At 36.4% G+C, this 16403-nt stretch overlaps 1 protein-coding gene, 1 long non-coding RNA gene and 1 other non-coding gene across 4 annotated transcripts in view; all 3 read right to left on the bottom strand.

Moving 5' to 3' along the window:
- Positions 1 to 16403, bottom strand: part of LOC144617217 (uncharacterized) — a 147507-nt gene that overhangs the window by 10937 nt on the left and 120167 nt on the right. The window lies entirely within an intron of this gene.
- FRRS1 (ferric chelate reductase 1) overlaps positions 1159 to 16403 on the bottom strand; it is a 48931-nt gene continuing 33686 nt past the window's right edge. For both annotated transcript variants that reach the window (XM_060626329.3, XM_078451622.2), the window contains exons 9-16: positions 11472 to 11585; positions 9794 to 9906; positions 8107 to 8193; positions 5528 to 5625; positions 4981 to 5039; positions 4031 to 4174; positions 2413 to 2474; positions 1159 to 2331 (exon numbers count right to left, since the gene is read on the bottom strand). In XM_060626329.3, coding sequence (XP_060482312.1) covers positions 2239 to 2331; positions 2413 to 2474; positions 4031 to 4174; positions 4981 to 5039; positions 5528 to 5625; positions 8107 to 8193; positions 9794 to 9906; positions 11472 to 11585 — 770 coding nt within the window. In that variant the 3' untranslated portion in view covers positions 1159 to 2238. The remainder of the gene's footprint in view (positions 2332 to 2412; positions 2475 to 4030; positions 4175 to 4980; positions 5040 to 5527; positions 5626 to 8106; positions 8194 to 9793; positions 9907 to 11471; positions 11586 to 16403) is intronic.
- LOC145715711 (U1 spliceosomal RNA) lies at positions 2930 to 3093 on the bottom strand. The gene has a single exon (XR_014138144.1). It is a non-coding gene; the product is annotated as a U1 spliceosomal RNA (small nuclear RNA).

Here is a 16403-nt window from a genome sequence, read left to right as displayed (position 1 = left end):
GCAAAGGAAGTTAAAAAAAACTGTTTATTACAAAAACAAGAAGAAATGATGACAGGAGTGAAGAATAGGCATTTTTCAATCTGTGGATATTAACAATTCATAAACAGAAAAATCATAATTTGGTATTAATAAAATGGCATCTATCAAGATTAAAGACTTTTTGGAGAATTCTATATGTTGATGATATATCAAAATAGTGCCAAAAGATGAACCAGTTAAAAAGAAAAAGTTAAAATATCTTAACCTCAGTGATGGAAATTCAGTAAGTCCACATACTTGAAAACCAAACACAACAGGTTCATTTTCCCCTTAAAAGAATTTTTCTTTGTCATGTACAAACTTGTATTAAAATTTATTAACCTTTAAGCCCCTTATAATTGAAAACTGGAGGAAAATATTTTAGTATACACTTTTCTATACTAAAAAAAATTAATGAAACTATTTAAAAAAAAAATTGAAACTGTAGCCTGGCACAGACCATGAACACAGAAGATTCACATCTCAACCCTAAGCTATTTATGATAAACACTTATATAAGGAACAAAAATAAAACTTCCATATCATTTTACCCCATAAAAGATGTAGGATACAATAGGATACACAGCTAAGGCTATTATTAACGCCGAATACAAATTAGGTCCTCAGACCAAGCAGAAACTATAACATAATCAGAAAGAATGCCTAAAAGATAAAATATGCCTTCCTAAGCTTCTTTTTGCAATGTCCAGTTTTGTTTATTTCCTCTGATTAAAATAGTTATATTCATTTGTTACAGAGTCAGATGAATGTAAAGGGAACTATCAAGCAATTGTTACAAATAATCATGATTAGAAAACAAACAGAAATGTAACCAGGAAAAATAATAACAGTCCCTAATCTCAGTTTCTAACTCACAACCCCAAACCCCTTACCCCACCAAAAAAAAAAAAAAAAGGCAGAAACTTTTCAAATACAAATTAAGAGTTGGCGGAATTAAGGGAAATGCCACTCCATGGTATTATCCAAGTACTAGAAAGGAGTGACAGCACAATGAAACAGAAACAAAGCAGTACTTTGGTATTATGGTGCCACCCACTGGTTAGAAGTCCTCGTAGCAAATAGGAAACCCAGCCACTAAAAAAAGAGATTATTAGAGTAGGAGGGAAAACAACACTGACGTTCTAATTCATTACAGCATCAGGAACTTCTAACAAAAAAGATCCACCCATATTATTTATTACCACAAAGAAAGAGAGTAGCTCTTAAATATATTTACAAGGGTAAATTTTATTAATTTTGAAATGCAAGTCTACAATCTCCAAAAGCTAGAACTTGAATCTTACACTCAAAACAATTCACATATAAAATATCATTTCAGCCCTGTAACTGAATATATAAATACAGTATTTTTTTTACTAAATGTTTATTTATTTTGAGAGAGAGAGCACAAGCAGCACAGAGGAGAGGCAGAGAGAAAAGGAGAGAGAGAGAATCCCAAGCAGGCTCTGCGCTGTTAGCACAGAGCCCAGTGTGGGGCTCAAACTTACGAACCATGAGATCATGACCTGAGCTGAAATCAAGAGTCGGAGGCTTAACCAAATGAGCCACCCAGGCGCCCATATAAATACAGTCTTAAGCAGAAGATGCATACTTGCATTTCATCACTAAGAAAGAAATTATAATATTCACAATATAATTAAATGTGAATACAATGTTAGCCCCACCTCCACCTTTACCAGAGAAGTAACAGAACACACAGAAAAAAGGACATGTCCAAAACACTGTACTGGAAAACATAGTTTCACAAAAAGTCCTAAGAAAAACCATCCTGATAAACAAGTATAGATGGTTTCTTTAAAGTACCACAGCACCCGTATAGCCCAAAATACATGTACCTTAATAGAATCCCCATTTCATCTGAATGACATCATTTCTGCCTTTCCAAACAGTTATTTTCTTAAATGCTAACATTCTAAAAATCTCATCATAGAAAATATTTGATAATCACTTCTCCTCAAGTACAACCTTCCTTGGTAACACTCAGAATCACACACAAAGGCTTGATATCCTTTTTCGAATCCATAGGACCCTGCTGAAAGTTGATCCCTAAGGACCATACTTCGGAATTCCTCTACAGACATGGCCTGGTCTTCCAAATTAGAATTCATGAATACGTTCCAGGCAGTCGGTACAGGCTTCAAGTTTCTTTGGCTTAATGATAATTATCATCTGGTCTGCAAAGCCAAGGTCTTTGCTTGCTCATAGATGATTGATTGCAGATAAGAATATGATGAGAAAAGTCACATTCCCACAGATATAAACTGCTAACGCCACCTTTTTAAAAGCATGTCCCTGAAAGAAAAATTGAGATATGAAAGAAAGAAACGACTATCATTAAGGTTTGTGTCAATAAGTAAGAAAAGGAGTACTTACTTCCGCTTCAGCTACAGTAAATGACTGAAGGATCTGAATTCTGGCATCATCCAATATTTCAACTGTCAAGAACAACAACATAAGTTTATGAGGCCAGTGAGTATGCCAATAAACTAACTCTCAAAAAAAAAAGTGATGTGTAGCATTTGCTGATTTCCAGGGTATATATTCTCCCATTTCAAGCTACCAAACGTTACAAACTTCCTGAATATATAAGGCTCTCACAAATTGGGACAGGCTGGCTACAGCACACATTTGTCAAGGGACTTAAAACATGCCTCTTCCGGTCAATAAACACCATATCAGTGTCTTAACAAACCACATTTTAAGTATATATGTATTTTAAACAGCACACCATAATTCAGTGGTCATCAAAAACCCCATCTATGTGACCCTATCAAGGACCAAAAATGGCAGGACAGATTTTTACTACTCGGCTCTGAAAAGCTCCTAGATTCACAACAAAGAGGTTTTGTTTTTATTTTTATTTTTTTTTTTTTATTTTTTTTTTTTTTTTCAGGGGAAAGCGCGAACGCAGTCCCCCACTACCACAAATTATGCAGTCGAGTTTCCCACATTTGGGGAAATCGCAGGGGTCAGCACATCCGGAGTGCAATGGATAAGCCTCGCCCTGGGAAAACCACCTTCGTGATCATGGTATCTCCCCTGCCAGGTAAGTATTAAAGAGGTTTTGTTTTTAGAAGGCCACCTTTAATTACCATTTAGGGGGTTGGAAACTAAATAAGATACAAAGGACACAGCCCAGAAACCAAGCTAGTTTAAAATGTCACCCACTCTCGGGGTGCCTGAGTGGCTCAGTCGGTTAAGCCTCTGACTTTGGCTCAGGTCATGATCTCACAGTTTGAGAGTCTGAGCCCACGTCAGGCTCTGTGCTGACAGCTCAGAGCCTGGAGCCTGCTTCAGATTCTCTCTCTCTCTCTCTCTCTCTCTCTCTCTGCCCCTCCCCAGCTTGCTTTCTCTCTCTCAAAAAATAAAAAACAATAAAAAAAATTTTTAAAGAATGTCACCACCCACTCTCTACTAATTTGTCCACTCCTAATGGCTATAGGTATCTTGATGCCTAATGGCTACAGATATCTTTGGCACCAAAACCAAAATGGACCTTGCCACCAGAAAGCTTGGGCAAAGTAAGTTCTTCCTATCTAGCCTGCCTAGTTAGGCAGCTATAAATTATGTATATGAAAACCTAAGTGATAGCACACAGCACATTTATCAAATAGGTAAAATCTGTCTGCAGCTTTGCCCTCTGTTGACTTTGGGCAGCTCTTCTTCCTCCATTTCTGGGTTCCTTCAGCTCCACGCATTCAGGAACCTCAGTGTGTACTGCCTCCAGACCAGCATCAAAATAAAAAGTACTTACTGAAAAAAGACTTCTTCCCCAAAACCTAAAATCGTTCCCCTTTTTACTCACAAATTCTAATACTAATGAGTATAAAATACAAAGAATATTTCCACGAGTTCTAACACTGACTAATCACCACAGACATTTTCAGTGAGCTATCATGTAAGCATCAACCACTAGTATCTAGAAACTAATTACATTCCAAGAGTTTGTATAGAAGTGATTCTACGTAACATGGCTTTTTGAGCAGGCTACCTTTTCGAGAAAGTCGGTAAGCATGTATCTCCAGGACAATTTCAGTCCCAACATGCCAGGCTACAAATCCAGTCATTGCATAGGTTTTCCATGGGCCAGGAAGGTTCAGTCCTGGTAAATCCATTCCCAGGAACATTGCTGCCACTACATTTAGAAGAAAAATATATATATTCAAATGTAGTCACCACCAAGAGAGATAATTATGTGTGTACGTGTGTGAACTATATCAACTAAAACACAGTAAGAGTTTATGAGATGAATTAGATTAATATTTAAGACCAAAGAGTTAATTTAATCTTTTTTTTATTGTAAGACTAGAAACGGTCAGATGGGAAATTATAATCATGATCCACCAATTGTTTAAAAAGAGACACTCAAACTTTCCAAAAAGCTTTAAGTCTGCAATGTTGGAAGGGAGAAAAGTATGGAAATCATTGCTAACTATACTCCTCCCTCCGTGAAGAACCCCCAAAGACTACAGAAATGTGAGAGTAGGAGATGTCAGTTTAGGAATTTATTATACAACACATAAAAATATACTGGATAACTGTGCTTGACTTTTGACAATCACCTTCCCTGGAAGGTACCATCCCCATGGAAAAGATCTGCAGACAGCCCACCTCAGCCCAACTCACAAATGACCCTCAACTTGAGCATTTGGCCATTAGCATAGCTTGCTTATTCTGCTGGCAAAGGCAAATGCTAAAAAAAAAGTCTTAGAAGGAAAGTTTTAAAGCAATTTTAAAAACCTTAAACTTAAAACTGAAATAACAACTTAAATAGTTACCTCTAGAAATTACTTTCTGGATTTCAATGTTTAAGGTTGATTTCCCCTCAACAACCAATTACTCGAATTACCAATACATCTAAAAATCATTTAATCCAAATTACAACTTGCAATATAAACAACCAGCAATTATATATGAATAAGTGGCATCACAATTACTTACCTGCTATTATTCTAGCAGCTGTTCCCATACTCCAGTGCGTCCAGTTAAACATTTGCCTTCTACCAAATAAAGAACCAATCAGTATTCTCAAAAGAGACAGAGCTACAATTAATTCCCAAGAGAATAAAAAGCATGCACCTGAGAATTAGATATCTGAAATATGCTTTAAAACCTTTTAAAGTAAATATAATTTATCACTGAATTTCATAAAGTGCAAAGGATTTTCACTTAAAAAGGAATTAGTTTGCCAAATAATGTTAAGGCCATTTATATATAAAAGTGATAAGTACTCAAGGTGCCTGAGTGGCTCAGTCTGTTAAGTGTCTAACTCTTGATTTCAGCTCAGGTCATGATCTCACCCGTGGTTCATGAGATCGAGCCCCGCATCAGGCTCTATGCTGACAGCATGGAGCCTGCTTGGGATTCTCTCTCTCCCTCTCTTTCTGCTCCTCTCCCATGTGCATGTGCATGCTCGCTCTCTCTCTCTCTCTCTCTCTCAAACTAAATAAATAAACATTTAAAAAAATTTTTAAAAAGCTATAAATACCTGGGGTCATATAAAGGTGGCCTGAAGGCCGCCAGAAGAGGCTGAAGAACTGCTAAAACCATCACTATACAGCCAAGGTACGGGTGATAACCTGCATACTGAACAAAGTTACATCATTTCAATAATCTCGATCTCGCCCATCAGTTTAAATCCTCATGTTAAAAATAATACACACAGATGTACTCTTAGTGTTTTTCTGTAGCTTTAAACATTTATTATTAATAATAGGTACCATTCACTGAGTGCCTACTTTATACCAAGCACATACTTGATAGACATTATTACTAATGCTCACTACAATGCTTGACAGTTATCAATATCCCACCTTTATTTTTTTTAATTTTTTTATTTAATTTATTTTTTTAATTTACATCCAAGTTCATTAGCGTATAGTGCAATGATTTCAGAAGTAGATTCCTTAGTGCCCCTTACCCATTTAGCCCATCCCCCCTCCCACACCCCCTCCAGTAACCCTCAGTTTGTCCTCCATATTTATGAGTCTCTTCTGTTTTGTCCCCCTCCCTGTTTTTATATTATTTTTGCTTCCCTTCCCTTATGTTCATCTGTTTTACATCTTAAGGTCCTCATATGAGTGAAGTCATATGATCAATATCCCATTTCTAAAATGAGGAACCGAAACTTAGAGATATCAAGCGATGTGTCCAATGCCACAGAGTGTGTAAATGGTGGTGGTGGCAGCCATGCAGAGCGCTGCCTCTCCCCCATTAGGATGTTAGGTGATCACCAATACCAAACCAGTACACCCCACCCAGGACTAGTTAGTATCCTCATGTCAGGAGCAATCATCCCAATGTATGGTAATTATTTGTTCAGACCTCTGTGTTTTCCTGAGATGAAGGTTCTATATATGATTCCTTATAACTCAAGTGCTTAATAGAACCTTAGTCACTCAATGAATGTTGATTAAATGAATAGCCTATATAGCCACTGCATTAAAATCTTATCTCCTCTGTTCGGAATGAAGGTCTAACCCGAGAAAAGACCATCAACAAAGTATCTCAACAGTTTCGGCTCCACCCCTCTCTTAGAGACGCTGTATATCTGCTCAAAAGAGCAGACAGTTTTAGCACATTTGGCACTTAGCACAATTTTTCCACTTAAAAACTTAAGAGAGGGACTAAGGAGATGCTCTAACCTGTGACATGTTTAGATGGGGGAATATTACAGTCTGTTGTCACTGACTGCCGTGCTTGGGTAGACTCTAAAATCTGTGATCTAGAAGAAGGATATAGTGGTTTCCAAGCCATGATAGGAAGCTTTGGTAAACAGGAACAATAAGCTGACAAAAGAACATTAGAAAAACACTTTCAAGCCATGGACTCAGTTATACACAGATAAAATGATAACCAGGACCATGGAGAAGGAGAGTGCCTCTATCTCATAAAGCAACAGTAACATCTGCCGCAAAATTCTTGTATTTGCTTAGAATGCACAGGAAACTAGCCTAAGTACTTTCAGCTATTTAACTCTCAATTCTCAGAAAGTCTGTGACGTTGCTACTATACTATTCCCTTTATACTATCCTAATCATAAACTGCAAAGAGTGCAAACTACAGAGTTTATATAATAAGTATTAAGACCCAAATACCTGCATAAAATAAAGTTCATATCAGAAAATCTTCATAATTTCCTTTAAAAAATAGGTCGGCCAATCTAGAAACTACCTAAAAAGCAGGAGGGAGGTTTCTTAGTGACCCAAGATTCATCAGTCTTGCCCTTACGGCAACAGCCCAAAGTGAAATACAGTAAAACCTTGGTTTGAGAACATAATTTGTTCCAGAAACAGGCTTGTAATCCAAAGCACTTGTATATCAAAGCGAATTTCAAGAATCATTGGCTCAGTGGTGATCATGCGACATTCAGCATCAGGTGCTACTTGTATTACAAGACATCGCACATTTGTCAAGTTAAAATTTATTAGAAATGTCTACTTGTCTTACAGAACACTCACCAAATGAGTTACTCACAATCCAAGGTTTTACTGTATTGAATTTTGATATTGAATTCTGACTGGCTGTAAAACTGGAAAAGTTTTACAAAAGAGCACAGGTTCTGACCTTGGGTACATCGCTTGTTTTCAGTAAGCCTTACCCCTTCATTCAATAATTACTGAGGACCTACTATGTACTAGAATCTGCTCTGGGTGCTTAAGATACACCAGTGAACATACCAGTAAATATCCTGGCTCTCGTGTTAGCTTAGTGGTAATCATAGTGTGAGTTAGAGAAAACCACTTACAGTGTTCACATTCCTTAGGTATCACACTTTGAATTTTCACCACTCCACAGTGAGAAAATTCACCCAAGCTATGTAGAGTATATATAACATTTGATGTAGCCTAAAAATATATTTCATTACCCAGTTATCCACAACAACATCCTCGCTCTGTCCCTGACCCCCAGCCATCTGGAATAGTCACCAGATGATTAAAAAAGGAAAGAAGAGAGATGTATGCAGAAATATCTTTTTACCCATCCATGTGAGTATAAAACAGCAATCTCCTCAGTCATCAAAATGAATTTATATAAAAAAAAAAATCCCGTTGAAGAGATACTTACCCAACTCCAGCCTCTTCTGTAAATAAAAGGCAGAACAAAAGCAATGCAGGTGAGGGCAGTAGTAGTGAGCATGAGCGTCCGATGTACCTGCAAGGGTGAAATGACACCATGAGAAGACAGTCAACCATGTAAGTGAAAGTAGTTGGCATAAGTGTGGGGAAAAAATCATGGGGCGAGATTCCCTGAAGGCATGCATTTGACTGACATCTAATCACAGTTTGCAGTGAGTTTTAAAATATTTTACTAAATGAACTTTAAAGAAAATTCTAAGCTGCCATGCCCATCGTTCCAAAGCATTTGCGAAGACTTCACCAGCACGAGCAGCAGGAATGGATATTTCACACACAGAGCACACCTACTTGCCAAGTCCTTCATTTCCTTCCTTTATTAAGTACCACCACCAAGCACAGTGCTCTACCAGATACAATGAGACAGCAAGGAAACAGAGCTGTCTCCCAAGGAGCTTAGGAAACAACTGAGTAGATCAGAGAAACATATATGAAGTGTCAATTCATTGTCTAAATCCTGAGAATATTGAGAGTGGAGTAACAGTTGAGTATGCCAGGATAAATGGTGCAAACCAAAACTATCCCAGGGAAAGGACATATAATCACTCTACATATCACACCATATATATACACATCATAGTTTTAAAAGCAGTGGAGAATTTGAATTGGTAAAGCAAAGACACAAAGAATTTTCCAGTTGGGAATATCCACACGATCACATGAGAGAGAAACAGAGACAGAGAAAGACAGAGATGCCAAAGGCAGAGACAGACAGCAGCAAAGCACACAGCAGTAGTAAGGACAAATAAAACAGATTGACTCTGCCAGCCAATAGTGAGAAATGAGGTTAGATGAGGTAAGTTTTAAATGCTACAAATTTATATGAATATAAAGTTTCAAGAATACCCTTTATAAAGTTAAAACTGTTTCAATAAGCAGTATTTTCTTCAAAAGCAGATGTGTACATTCTAGCTCAACACATAATTACTAATATTCCACTATACGTGCAACTATCTACACTCCATGACACATGAAAGATACAGTTTGTTTTCCTTTGTTTTGAGGAGTGCTTACTGACTCTTGTCTTTCTACTAGGAGACTGCTTCCTCATCCCATGCAAAGGTGCAGCATGAAAAGGAACACTTCTGGCTCCTCTTCCTACACACAGAGGAGATAGATGATCTTGATTAGTGAGCTAGGAACAGTCTAACCACTCATTGGCAACAAACAGGACAGATCCCTGCTTAGAAATGCATTAACCCCCACTATTTCTTTCTTCTGCTCTCCTATCCTCCTTGACTCATCTATACTCAGCGCATCTATATATACGTTCTTCCAGGCTCTCCCCTTGGCCAAACAGACATGTAAGTCAGGATCTTTTGTGTCCCAAAGTGTATGTTACAAAGGAATGAATGCACATGGCCCCGAGACATTCTCTAATCCACCCTGAACCTCATAAAGCTGTCTCTATTTTGACCTCCATCAAGTATCTTATGTCTATTTTCAGTTGGTTAGGAAATCAAAGGGCAAAATGAAGAAATTATTAGGATTCCAAAACTACAACTGTAAACCACCAAAAAAAAAAAAAAAAAGAAAGAAAAAGAAACATACTACATAAGTTTTCATGTTGCAATGTTTAAAGAATATGGAAATTGCATTAAGCTTTTTCTCCCACCTACCTGAAACCAAGCTGCTTGACCAAAAACAGGCTTTGCCCAAACAAATTTGAAGAACCGAGCCATGAGCACACCTATGCTAACAGTAGTCATCCATGCCACAAACATTAAAGCACCTGTGGGTGAAAAAATAGAATGGTTGACATCACAAACCAAGCTGTTTCTTACATGACCAAGCCAAGTGCTCGGAACATAGAAAACAGCGAACAAAATACATTCAATGAATGTAAGCATAACCCAACAACTCCCTATATATCATAGTTTTACCACCACCACCGCTACTCCTAATAGCGAAACTTCCGTAGCTCCTACTGCGTGCCAGGCACTAAGAGCTTTACGTGTATTAATCTAACTGATGTTTACAACAATCCCATGAAGTAGTCACAATTAGTATTCCGCCTTTACCGGTTGGGGAAACTAAAGAATAGTGAAGTTAAGTAAGTAACACCTAAGGTTACAAAGTCGGGATTCAAACCCACTCTGGCTTCAGCAACTGTGCTCTTAACCATTACACTAAGACAGCCCTTCTGCAGGTATCTCAGCACCTTCTCACTTCTCATTCCAATAAACAATGAAAAACAAATAGGCATGTTACATGTGAATCCCATTACTGTCAAACTGGAGCTACTACTAGAAGCAAATTATCAATAATGAAGTTATTTTCAAGCTTAACTATGATGACATTTATTGAAACTCTACTGGAAGGAATAACTGAAGAATATAAAGGAAATATACCAAATAAGGAAACATCCCCCCACCCAATACTAGTATTGAAGAATAGTATAGTATACACTATACTATTCCCCTACTTTTAAATCCCATCTTTTCGAAAATAAAACAGGCTACTTTTCGAATGGAATAAACTTTTATCTGTAGAACCAGAGCCTTGTTTTTAGACGACTGCTCTTCCAACATAGTTAATTTCATCATTTTAAGTATACAATATTTATGTATAGCACTGAGTAATTTGTATACCCTCAAATACTTTGTACACTGATCAGTTCAACAAAACTGTATCTTTGAGACTAAACTACTGTTAAATAATCAAAATCACAAAGCACTCTTCTATTATAAGCCTTTATTTTAATAAATGTCATAATTAAGGTCTCACAAAAATTAAACTGATTAACCCAGTGATACTTAACTCTGGCTACAGTTAGAAACAACTAGGGCACTCTTGAAAAATTATAGATGTCTTAAAAGCTCCATTAGTGATTTTAAAGTGCAGCCAGGGTTAAAACCACTGAATGATCCCTACTCTCTACTTTTAATAAAAATTTGCAAACATTAAGACAGACGCTGCTACCTGCAAATGTTAATATTTGAACATAGAAGACTTATAAACATTTTGCTAAATTATGCCCACTACTGGGGCACTTGGGTGGCTCAGTGGGTTGAGCATCCGACTTCAGCTCAGGTCATGATCTCATGGTTCATGGGTTCCAGCTCCGCATCAGGCTCCCTGTTGTCAGTGCAGAGCCCACTTCGGATCCTCTGTCTACCACCCTCTCTGACCCTCCCCCATTCATGCTCTCTCTCAAATATAAACATTTAAAAATAAATAAATAAATAAATAAATAAATAAATAAATAAAGCTCAGTACCATTCCTAATCCAGCCAGCACTGAGCCATCAGGTAAATTTATTCCACAAAACATAATAATGTTATACAGGTAACTTACCATGAGCCTTCAGAAGAAATAAAGAACGGGAGCCTCCCACATTCTTTGGATAGTCTGTCACATTATGTTTCTCATATGTAATCAAAGGTTGCTGAGAATGCTTATATATTCGACCTGAAATTTTTAAAAAGAAAATGAAGAAGAATTACTTCCTTAGGAGAGGAGGAATAGAAAGACAGTGGCATGGCATAGAAACAAAACTTCTTAAGGTAATAAAAAATAAATATTGTCAGAGATGCCATTCATATGCAAAAGCCACATAAATGTATATTCAAGTATATACAATCTTATTGAAAAAAGCTAAAGAAATAATTTAGCCAATGAAGACATGAATCAAGGGGTGCCTGAGTGGCTCAGTCAGTTAAGCGTCCGACTTCAGGACTTCAGCTCAGGTCATCATCTTGTGGTTCACACGTTCGAGCCCTGCCTCAGGCTCCATGCTGACAGCTCAGAGCCTGGAGCCTGCTTCGCATTCTGTGTCTCCCTCTCTCTCTCTGCTCCTTCCCCACTCGTGCTCTGTCTCTCAAAAATAAATAAACGTTAAAAAAATTTTTTAAAGAGAGATGAATCATAGGGGTGCCTGGGTGGCTCAGTCGGTTAAGCGTCCGACTTCAGCTCAGGTCATGATCTCGCAGTCCGTGAGTTCGAGCCCCACGTTGGGCCCTGTGCTGACAGCTCAGAACCTGGAGCCTGCTTCAGATTCTGTGTCTCCCTCTCTCTCTGCCCCTCCCCTGCTCATGCTCTGTCTCACTCTCAAGAATGAATAAATGTTAAAAAAAAATTAAAAAACAAAAAAGAGAGATGAATCAAAATGAGGACTAAGAATGGAGAAGTTATAGAGTGTCTGAGTGGCTCAGCTGGTTAAGTCGATTTGGACTCAGGTCATGATCTCACAGTTTATAAAATTGAGCTCCATGTCAGGCTCTATGCTGCTTAGCACAGAGCCCGCTTGGGATTCTGTCTCCCTTTCTCTCTGCCTCTCCCCTGATCATGCTCTCTGTCTCTCAAAATAAATAAATAAACATTAGAAGAAGAAGAAGAAGAAGAAGAAGAAGAAGAAGAAGAAGAAGAAGAAGATGAAGAAGAAGGAGGAGGAGGAGGAGGAGGAGGAGGAGGAGGAGGAGGAGGATGGAGATCATGGTAAAAGAGCTGGGGGTATGCAAGAGACCAAACGCTGTGAAGTCAAAACGATCACTGATACTATGGTTAAAAATCACTGAAAATGTCAAATATAATTCTTGAAAGATACTACATATTTTTAAAATCTGCAGTCCTAGACTAAACTAACAGAAATTGGACCTGGACAAAGGAAGTGGATAGAAGACAAACAAAAGTATTTGATGCTGTATTATTTGGCATATGGTCAATTCAGACAGGGTTTGACTAATAGACCAAACCCCCAAATAACAGTGATGTAAACAAATTAAGGATATGTTATTATTTATTATGTATAAGATTAAATCTGTGAATGCATAGAATTATTCCAATTAGTTTGGTATGTGACTATGTATGTATGTGAATCTGGGAATCTATTCTACAGAAATATTATTCCCTTTTAACCAAAGATATAATGTACAAAAATGTTCACAAAAGGGTTTTTTTTTTTAATGCTGGCAAAAAAAAAAAAAATTAGGCAAGCTAGATGTCCCTCATTAAGAGAATAAATCACAGAACATATTATTTTTAGGATACAATGCAGGTGTCAAAACAAATAGAAATAACTAAGAAATCTGATACAACAGACACATAGGAATCCTTATCCCAATGAAATACCACAGACCACATCTCAATAATTTCCAGAAAAGAAATAATTATACAGGATACAGGTAAGTATCTATCCAAAATGGAACAAAGTGAAAAATTAACAACAAAATCTAAGGAAAAAATGACCCACCTAGATATTTCTAAAACTACTTTTCTAAATAACCTTCAGGTTAAATAGGAAATCAAAATTTAAAAGTCTTCTTTAAAATGAATAACAATGAAGGCATTTCATATCAAAACACATGTGATACAATCAAGGTAGTATTCAAAAGAGGCTTTTATCATCTTAAAAGAATCCTTTAAAAAAAAAAGACTTAAAGTATTGAAATAATCATGTAATTCAAGAGGTGTTTACAACAAAATATAACCAAAGAAACCAGGAAGGAAGATAGATTAAAAATAAAGGTAGAAATTAACAAACTAGTAAGTCTAAAAATCAGGAAAATCAAGTCTGCAAAAGACCAAGAAAACTGACTGTTTTTGGCAAATCTGACTACAAAATAGAAAGAACACAAACAGTATTAGAAATAAAAAGGATGACACAACTGCTAATATAGAAGACACTCTTTAAAATTGTATGAAAATACTATATACAACTTTAAGTCAGCCAAAAAAATTTTTTAAATCGAAATGAAATGGATGAATTTCTAGAAAAGTCTAGAATTATAAAACTTCATCAAAGAAGTAGTAGCAACTCTGGACAGTAATAACGGTAGAAAAAATTTTTTAATTAGTCAAATATTTCCATTTCTAAAGGCTCAGACAGCTATGTGCATGAGTTCTATCATAAAATTTTAAAAAAATTTAACTTTAAAAACTCATACTTATTTAAGCTCTTCTAGAGTTCATTCTATGAGATTAGCATAACACTGAAACCAAAAATAGGCAGGTGTGCACGCGCGCGCGCACACACACACACACACACACACACACACACACACAAAATCTTATAACCAAAGACCAAAATCAACTACAAATATAGATGCAAAAAGTTTAAATAAAATGTTAGTGATTCAAATCAACTGTGCATTAAAAGAATTATAGGGGCTCCTGGGTGGCTCAGGGGGTTAAGCATCCAACTTCAGCTCAGGTCATTATCTTGCGGTTCGTGGATCTGAGCCCCAAATCGGGCTCTGTGCTGACAGCTCACAGCCTAGAGCTTGCTTCAGATTCTGTGTCTTCCTCTCTCTCTTCCCCTCCCCCACTCACACTCTGTTCTCCCTCTCTCTCTCAAAACTAAATATCTGAAAAAACGGAGTATTATAAAACATGGCCAAGCAAGGTTTATCCCAGGAAAGTGAGGACCATTTGCCATTCTGAAGTCTATAAGAGTAATGATAAAATATTATCTTAATTGCTGCCTGACAGACATCAAATGAAATTCAGCACATGTTCATGACATGAACTCTGTAAAGTTAGGAAAAAATCATTTCCTAAACACCATAAAAGTTATCCACCAGGAAAATACAATAAACATGACACAACACGGAATATTAAAAGTATTCCTGTAAAAATCAGGAACAAGACAAGAATTCTTGCTAGTCCACATTTTTCTGGGAGAAGTAATACAATGAAATAAGACAAAAAATGAGGGCTATGTAACCTCATTATTTGCATAAAATACGATGTTTACCTAGAAAATCCAAAATAATCAACTGGAAAACTAGATGGCTACATTCAAGACAAACATTCAAAAATCAATAATTTTCCTATACACCAACAAATTTAGAAAATGTAAGAAAAATAATCCCATTTACAATAGGTCATATTAAAATCTATAAAATTCATAGAAACAAAGTAACAAAAAATATATATAAACCCTATATGAAGACTTGAAGAACACCACAGGATTTTAATCAATAGAATATCCAGTATACTTCTGGATAGAAAGACTCTCTATTGCAAAGATGTCAATTATTCTTCAAATTAATCTAAAATTTCATTGCAATTCCAATCACAACCCCAACAGGATCTTTAATGGAATCTGACAATCATTTCTAAAGTTTATCTGGAAGAACAGATAGATAACAAAGAGTCAAGAATTCCTGAAAAAAGGCAGCCAGGAAGGGAATCATGCTCTATCAAAATTCATAACCTATTATAAGGCTATAGTAATTTCAACGAGTACAGTAATAGATTAGTGGAAAATAAACTAGAAACAGTTTGATTTACTAATAAATGTTTGATATATGATAAAGAGGCTTTTGAAGCAGCAAAGATAAAATGAACTATTCAAAAAATGGTGTTAGGACAGCTGATTTCATTTCACAAATACTATTATATCATGGCTTGTTTATAACAGAGATCAGAGATAAAGCAGGAAACAAAAGTTTTATGTAATGAATACCTACAGAAGAGAGTCAAGAAGAGAGAGACAATAACTATCAGGAATTATACTGAATTAGCAGAGCGGCAGTAATGAAAACCAGACCACATTCCCAATAGCCTGAGAGTCATTTGGAAGAAAGTATTTTTAAATTCTGATTCACTTCAGAGCCATGGCTGAGCAAGAATTTAACCTTCATTAAAGCAGAAGTCCATTATAATTTTTGGAGTTCCTTTGTACGGCTCTATTATAATCTTGGATTTCTGCTCTAAGGCAAGTTGAGTTTGTATTTAGTACAAGGCTCTACAGTATTATGTGACGTGTGGTATTCCTAAATTGTTAAAATAACCGGTCATGTGATAAAAGAGTCTCCAGTTCATTAATTATTTAAATTGGTAGATTTCCTAATTGTGAATTACTTATTCACCCAAGTGAGTTCTATCATTTCACATGACTGCTTATCTCATGATAGGACAATGTCAGCATTCTAGGAAGGAAACAGTATTAGAAAAAGGTTTTAAATGGATTTTACTGAAATTGGGTACATTTTACATTTATAAGAGTTACTGAGATTTTATGATGGCTTTGAAAAATGGTTTCAACCTCACAAAGTCTCACTGCTTTTAAACAGACTGCAATTTATAAATGGTTCACGTACATATAACTAGATAACAGAAGAGACAATGATTTATGTGGCAATTGTACTTTGTTCCTTAATACAAGGGTACTGGAAAGTTTATTCCCCAAAGCAGAAATGTTAGGTTTGGATTTTTTTTTTTCTTTTTGAGGTTTTGTTTTGCTTTTTTGCTTTGCACTCCACCAGTTCAAAAAAAAAAAAACGA

This window comes from Panthera onca, chromosome C1 (genome assembly GCF_046562875.1).
Source record: "Panthera onca isolate mPanOnc1 chromosome C1, mPanOnc1 haplotype 2, whole genome shotgun sequence".
Lineage (NCBI taxonomy): Eukaryota > Metazoa > Chordata > Mammalia > Carnivora > Felidae > Panthera > Panthera onca.
The sequence above is the reverse complement of the archived record's forward strand: the minus strand, read 5'-3'. Positions and strand labels throughout refer to the sequence as shown.